Source organism: Molothrus ater, chromosome 8 (assembly GCF_012460135.2).
Source record: "Molothrus ater isolate BHLD 08-10-18 breed brown headed cowbird chromosome 8, BPBGC_Mater_1.1, whole genome shotgun sequence".
Taxonomy (NCBI): domain Eukaryota; kingdom Metazoa; phylum Chordata; class Aves; order Passeriformes; family Icteridae; genus Molothrus; species Molothrus ater.
In genome coordinates, this window is record NC_050485.2 from 22,164,249 (window position 1) to 22,172,222 (window position 7,974).

Below are 7,974 nucleotides of genomic sequence, written 5' to 3' on the forward strand. Positions count from 1 at the left end.
CCTCTTGCAAGTCTTCCCTGTGCAGCCACTTTGCCACCCCTCCTAGAAAATGCAAGAGGAGTACCATCCTTTCTCTTCTCTGTAAGAACAGTGGAAAAAAACAGATGGAGACATCATCTAGTAGCAATTTTACCATAGAGGAACTGGTGTCCTGCAGAAATGTTGCAAAACCATAACCTCTATTTCATCTTTCATGTGTCAGCAGCATTGATGTGTAACTCAAATCTCCTACTTAGCTTTGAGAGTTCAATTTTTTGTCAATTCACCATAAAGAGCATGTGATACTACACACAACATACAAGGTGAACTAAATCTGAGGAAAAAGGTAAATGATTTAAAGATATCCAGAGAAATAACAGTAAGGCATTCTTCAAGAGAAAAAGAAAGAAGCTGAAGCTCTCATTTCTCAAAATGGCCATACAGATTTATCAGAAAGAAATGAGAAACCCCAGAGGCCTGCAGAGATACAAGGAGAGGAGGTATAAAGCTGCAACTTTATTAAAGAGAAACTGGTTAGGAAAGCAAAGCCCACAGTTCATTATCAGGGAGAGAGCATGAAGAGGGAGATTGCTTCAATCTTCCTACTTCTGCAATGAACATGAAGCACACAAAAACTAACACCTACTCAGTGAAAGATGTATTTCTGCGTGTGTGACAATACCAGTTGAATAGTCTCAACTCCTCACCAATTCCTCACTCTCTGCGCCTCTTCTTCCTCTGCAGATGTTGTAGCCAAAAAAAAAAAATAATTGTTTTCCAGTCAGGTCTAGTCAGGGAACTGATACACATAGTTTTGTGCTTGAACAGAGGGGACTATTTAAGCCAGTTTAGACAGCACTACTGTCAAACATAACCACAGTCTGTAGCATGGTTACAAGAAACAAGACACAAACTAGAAGACTCTGTGTCTTTGGAATAGACTGTTCTACCCACTTCCCTTCCCCCCACAGATGTGACCCCATCGAGTGTTTCAGATGAGCTCTCCTGATCATCTCATTCCCACCTAGGATGACTCAGGTTACTGCACATCACCAGAAGATGAGCTGGTTTTGCAGACTTCTGTCAGTTTAGTAAAAATAAGCACTAATGCCCCTCTTAGCCAGAGGCAGACCCTAAATTGGCTCAGCCCATCCCATCCAACCCTGCTCTCAGAAAATCCCAAAAGCTTTGTATTTCTCAGAGAGTTATAAATATCCATCCAGCAAACTTTGAGAACCAAAGCCTCATCCTCTTAAGAGTGAAAATATGTATACATAGAAGGGTGAGGAAGAGGATTGGAAAGTCTCCTGTAAAATCCTGCAGTGGTGTTTGCTCTGCCCCAACCTGTAAGACAGGGCTAATTTTCTTTAACCCTATTAAATGCTTGTTTTTCCTCAAACCTTGCCTAAACTGACTAATACTTCTAGGAAGTATTCTCATTGTGATTTTACAATAGCAGTGAAAGAACATAAGTTCTCAGACAAAAACAAAACAAACAAAAACAAGCAAACCCCCAAAACCCTGCAAGGACACATGACAGTACTTGCCTGGATGTACGATAGCCTAAGATGGCAGACTGTGGAGTCACTAAAGCACCATGCAATGAGGATTTAGAACGGAGCACAGAAATTGGGATTTTTTAATCACCCATTATTCATTAAAGTGCAGTAACTGGACTTCTATACATAACAGCATTTGGACTATCATCAACATACGGCACAAACTGTCAAGAAATAGCTGAAAATTTTGGAACAGTCCTTCAGGTACTCTTTTAAAATGGTACTGTACCACAAAGCTGTAAATCTGTAATATATACATCTCAACATAAATGCTAAATAGATTTTATCTAGGTGGATTTTTACTATTTTCTACATGCATGGAATGGATTATCACAATTAATTCTGGAAGTTTTATTAGGGCGGATGAATTCTGAATGTCATTATTTCTTATTTAAAAAGTTCAAATGCCTATACTTCCTGCAGGACAAACATATCCCGAGAAGGAAATATCCCACCTTGCAATCATTGCTATTGCCTCACACAAATTAAAATATGTTTTTGTTGAAATGTGAAAGAAACCCCAATTATTAGGCCTAGTGTGAAATTTCATGTCGCAGGCATCAGAAGAATATCTCAAGATGGTGTAACTCAAAGTGATTATCAATAATTTCTTCGAGTATGCTTTTGATTGGTTGACATCATCCATGAAAGAAGAGAAGTTATTTTTCATGTGCAAGCAAGGAAACAAGGGCAAATCCAGAGTGATTTGTAGTGAATTCAAAGAATTTGAATTTTAAACTGATCAAGATTCATCCCCTCAGTTCAACTTCTACTCTTCTTCAGATACATACCATCCTTCCATGCACATTTAAAGTAAAACTAAAAATCACACTGTAAATTTTACTCCTTCCAACAAAAGATTTTCATTTTTAAATGATAGTTGCCTCAATCTCTTCCTGGCATAACTTTGTAATAAAAGGGTAATTCTCCTTCCCTCTACTCATACTGCCAACAAGCAGAAATGTTGGAGCATAGAGCAGATTTTCTTGAACAAGCCTTCAGCTACTAAATTGTAAAACTGCCATACAATGGATTTATATTAATAAAAGAAGCCACAATCTGCAGCTACGTTGCAAGCAGGTTGAGATAAGGCAAACAGTACCACTCACGTTTGCTGAGGACAAGGCTGGGGGTGTATCTAAAACAAACACCAGTATAGAAGAGCCCTACATTTAAACTTTAACTTGCTTTTTATTATTATTTTTCATCAACACCACAGCTATAATAAGCTTTCTCATTTTGGAACAAAGAAATACAATCTGACCTTTGAACTAGAACCACGTTAAACACTTGAAGACTCGAGCCTACTTCCAAAACAAGGTAACACAGCTAACTGTTTGGAAGCAGCAGCTAATTCGTATCACACACAGGCTGGAGCTATACAGGAGCCATAATCAAGATAAGGAAAGTAATAAAGATTTCAGAATTATTCAACTGCTATACACCTTCTCTTGATTATTATTGTATTCTAACACTTCCTGATGTATCATACTTCTTCCTCAGAATCTACACTTTAATCCTAAGTATCCAAGGTCACAGAAGACCACCATCATACAATGAACTAAACAGAAAGAGATCAGGTACTTAAGTTGCAGTATTTAATCAGCAGTGATAACTTTAACAGCTAAGCAGCATCTCAATGAAACACTGGCAGAGCTCAAGATGATTGGAAATCTGATGAGAATGTTACAGGTTTTCCCTTGAAATCCTCATTTTGCTCCCAAAACTAGGATCATCTCTGAAGGGCAGTGAACCATTCTCTCCCTGCCCCCACACCCCCAACACAGAGCATAATTCAGTCAGAGACTCTCCAAGAGTACAGCTAATATTTAACAAAGGGCCAAGCATCACCAGCTAGAAGAAATGCATGCAATCACCTCATGCTACTCCGGTGATCACGCAGCACTGCCATGCTATTAACTGCCTGTGCAAAAGGTGTCAGGAGGGTTTCAGAAATCTCTGCGTTATTTCATTCCGCAAACTCCCCGTTCCTTAGCAGATCCAATCCCATCAACCGTTTCAAATTCAGCAAGTGCCTGAACACAAGATGATTAGAGGCTGGGAGAAGGAAAAGTAAATTAAAATCACCACATGCCTTTATGTCTAGGTATCTGCTTTTGACCACTGAAAAAGACGCTAACACTCAAGACTGGTACAGAGAACACAAATGGCAGCATCAAATAGTTGTGATCTGGCAGACTGTCCCTACAAAGTGCTACCAGGGCACCATGATCTGTGCACCAGTCCCAGCTATCCCTGCTCTGTGGTTCACAGTCCCATTACAACTCACTGCTAAGAGAGCTTGGACACCCCTTCTCCACACTTCCTTCACCTCCAGGCCACGGCATGCTGCTCCCTCAATTTCACCATTGATCAACAGAACTGCTCACAGACCTATGTGAGCTCCACCAGCCTCACCATCTCCCTCCTCACAGAAAGGGGATGAAATGCATGACAATGAAGGAAGGTTTCAGCCAGATCAGTTCCCTGAGCTATCTCCCACAAAAGGCCACACTGGGACAACCAAGGATGCAACTCTATGACAGTTCAAGTTTATCTGTATCTCTGCTGCCTTGTTGCCACTCTTTTCCACCAGCTTTGCATTCTCACCCTCTTCCTCGTGCTAGTGCTGGTATTTGCTTAAACTGCCAGCAGTTCAGGGAGCTAGACCAGCACAAAATTATTCTACTCCCTCCAAAAGATGTTTTCTGCTAGGACAGCTCCCCTGAATTGGCTCCTTGTGGGCAGGTGGTCTGTCTGTCCCTCTGTGGTTTTGCTCCCTTAAGAGCACAAGCTTAGTTTGACAAATTGTCATGAACCCACAGTCCAAAGGAGCAGACAGCTGAAGAAGCAAGAAACAAGAGGGGAAAGTGAATTACTTAAGCCATATTTATTGCCAAATGCACTAGTTCAAACCACAGGTATATTTTTTCTGAATGCCACATGGTGTGGTATTAGAATGACTTTTCAGGAATGATGTTAACACAGAAAATCCCACACACCTCATTTATTTTCAGAACTAAATATGAATGAGTATGTCTGATTACTACAAGAAAAATTTTCACATCCTGATGCATAAATACTGGAAAGTAGAGTGTTTATTACAGGGAAAAATTCTCGAAGACTTCTACAAACAGCCAAGGTAAAACAGAAGACTACATCATTTAACAGTCTACTTCCAAATCTCACGGAATATTGTCAAAGTTCACTTAAAAAGATGACAGAGGTATATATTTAGAGCAAGGGGTTATGATCACAACATAATTTCAGCTGGAGATTGTGGGCAAGTGCAATAAATCCTTTATAATTTTATAAAAATATGAAAACAAAAAAGGTAACAACACATTTACATGACCCAACAATTTATGCAAGATTCATAGTAGGAACGAGGCAGGTCCTGAAACCTCATAAAACTGATCAATTTGAAGCTGAAACTATTTACGACATACTGCCATCAAGATAAAAGTCACAGAGCACTGTTACACTTTGGACTTTATTTTTTTAAAATGGTTTTGTACTTTACCTCCAAAAAACCCCATTCAATTCTGTGCTTAAAAGCTTTCTCAGTACCCTTTGTTAAACACAGAGAGGGACTTTCAGAGAGAGGAATCTTTTGGAAGAAGAAAACGTATCAAATTTAGGTATGAGGAAGAGATATGCAAGAGATGAGGGGAGGAAGCAACTTCACCAGAAGCTGGCAATTTAAATGGCTTTAGGGAAATGGAACAGGGTGTGTATTAATGGGGGTGGAGGTGGGGTGTTTGTTTTAAGATTTAGCACTTAGGGTTGCTAAGAACTTCAATAACGTAGTGTTTTCCTTGAGTCTGTAGACATAAACTTCTCTTTCTACCCAGGATTTTCCCAAAGAGCAGCACAATGAATAGAGACAATTCTTGCATTTCACCCCAACACAATATCTTCAACAGCAGCTTTGAAACTGTCTTCTTTGGTTTTTTTCTTCCTTCCAAATTTACTCCTCACAGCTACGTTAAACTCTGAGCAATAGGACAGCTCCACTGGACCCAGTGCTAGAGCAGCAGGGACTGAGAGGAAGATAAGATGACAGGCTGCAAACAGAGAGTTTAGAAAGGACCAGAACAGCTGAACCCCAGCAGCTTGAGGTAAGAGGAATTGAGAAAAAGAGATAGAAGTAAAATAAATCTGGTTCAAGCAGCTGTGGAATAAAATGTACCAGAGATAGAATCAAAATAAAATCCCACAAACTGAATTTAGAAATATCAATTATTCGTTGGAAAGAAAACCCAACAGTTTCATGTAGTAGGAGTTTCTCAGTAACATATTGCCCTTCAGTTGCTTCATATATAAAACAAATTAATTGCTTGAATTAATCTGAAGTTAACAAGCATCTAGAGCACACGGTATTTTCTGTATTACAGAAATTTAAACATCTAGATGAAGCCAAAAATATACACAGCAGTTACACATCCTGGTGTAACCAAAAATGGTGTTTCAAATCCCTGATAATGAATTGGGATGCTGAGCTAACTGACAATAAGAGGTTTAACTCTGCACACAAGGAACTAAAGTGAATCTGTGACTGTTATTACAGATTACCTATGCTGAGCAGTCACTGGCAGATTATGGCCATATTTGCATATTTAAAAATAAAACGAGGATTTGTGCTCAATTAGAAACAGAAGGCCAAACAAGATGAAACATACCAATGCTCTAGACAGGGATTTTTACGATTACTCTGCAAGTTCACAGTCTACTGTTCTCAAACCTTTTTTCTTTGGAGACACTGAATTACTGGCCTAGAGCTGACATTTACGTGAATGTTGGGTTCCACTGAAAAGGTTTCAATTTCTAAGCAGGGAAAGATAAGAGGGCAAAATCTGTATTTTGAATGGAAAAAGTTACTCGAGATGAAAGGGACTTCCTTTTCAAAACCCCAAACATTCGATTGCAGGGAGCCTACTCAACAAGAAACGCGCAAAGAGGAAGAGGGGGGAAAAAAGGAGGTGGAGGGAGAACAGAAAAGCAATCACACATCCTTTTAACCCCGCGGCCCCGCTCCGGATTCACGGCGTCAATCCGGCACCGCGATCCACAACTTTCCACCTCCCCCGCCGATCCTCCCGCCGGTTCCGCGGCCTCGCTCCCTCCCGCCTCGCCGGGCCGGGGGCAGGCGGGCCGGCCCCGGCTCGCCCCCGGGCAGTGACAGGCGGGCCGCTCCGCGCCGCCGGGCGCGGCCCCGCCGTAAACAAGTTTGAAGGGGCCGCGGCCGGGCCGGGCCGTGCCGAGCGGGGAGGAGCGGGCGCGGCGCTGACAGGGGCCGCACAAAAGGGCAGGGCAGGACCCCCTCCCGGCTCCCCCCCTTCGGCGCAGGGCGGGGCCCGGCCCGGCGCGGCGCCTCACGGCGGCAGACGGGGAGGGGGAGCGGGGCGGGCCCGCAGGCCGCGGCGCCGCTCGCCTCACGGCCCCCGCTCCGGCGGAGCCTCCCGCCGCCGCGGGGCCCGGCCGGGCCTCCCCGCCGCGCCGCCGTCCCTCACCTACACAGTGAATGAGCTTGTGTCGCCACGAATCGAGCTGGTGGCGGACGCCGCGCCTCTGGATGGAGCACTGCTGCCGCCCGCACGGGCTCGCCATCTTCTGGGCGGGGGCGGGGCGGGGGCGGTGGCGGCCGGCGGGGCGGGGGGGAGGGAGGGAGGGAGGGCCGCGCGCGCCGCGCTCTGGCACGCCCACTCGCGCTCGGCGCTCTCCCCGCCCCGCGCATGCGCCGCCCGTCCCCCAGCGGCTCGCACGTGCGGCCGCGCCGCACCCGTGCGCTAGGGGGCGCTGTGCAACCCCGGAGCCTTTCGTGAGGGAGCGGGAACGCCCTGAGGGGTCAGCGTGCTCTGAGAGGTCATTGTGTCCTGAGGGGACATTCCACCCGTGAGGGGTCACCGTATCCTGAGGGGACACTGTGTCCTGAGGGGACATGCCACCCGTGAGGGGTCACCGTGTCCTGAGGGGACTGTGAGGGTTCACTGTGCCCAGAGGGTTCACTGTTCCCAGAGCTGCAATCCTTCCTTGAGGGGCCATTTCAGATCACATGGTTTTGTATCAGGAAGAGATGAAATCTCATCTGCTCCACCGTGTAGTTATAAAACCACCAGTTCTGTTGATGGCCATGATGCAAAGAGAAGGCACATGAGCCTGCAGTGGCCAGGAGGTCCTGCAGAGACAGCTCCATGACTCGGCCACCTCCTGTGCTGCAGCCTTGCACCACAAGCACAAGGCCCTCCCTCCAGGTGTGCTCAGGGCGCTTGTAAGGGCGCTGGTGATGTAGTAACAATGATGACAGCAAGCAGGGAATACATTGACAATCTAGGGAAAGCATGGCACTGCCTTGTACCCGTGCAGGAGGACAGGAGCACCAATACCAGCTTCTTTCAAGCTCAGGGGATAGGATTGTAAAGTGAAATCTCTTACT

General features: G+C 44.8%; 1 protein-coding gene across 3 annotated transcripts in view; it reads right to left on the minus strand.

The window, feature by feature from the left end:
* LCOR (ligand dependent nuclear receptor corepressor) overlaps positions 1-7,156 on the minus strand; it is a 90,088-nt gene extending 82,932 nt beyond the window's left edge. For 2 of the 3 annotated variants that reach the window (XM_036385631.1, XM_036385634.1), the window contains exon 1: positions 7,052-7,156. In XM_036385631.1, coding sequence (XP_036241524.1) covers positions 7,052-7,148 — 97 coding nt within the window. In that variant the 5' untranslated portion in view covers positions 7,149-7,156. The remainder of the gene's footprint in view (positions 1-7,051) is intronic. The other variant, XM_036385632.2, reaches the window with a different exon arrangement.
* Between the last annotated feature and the right edge of the window lie 818 nt (positions 7,157-7,974).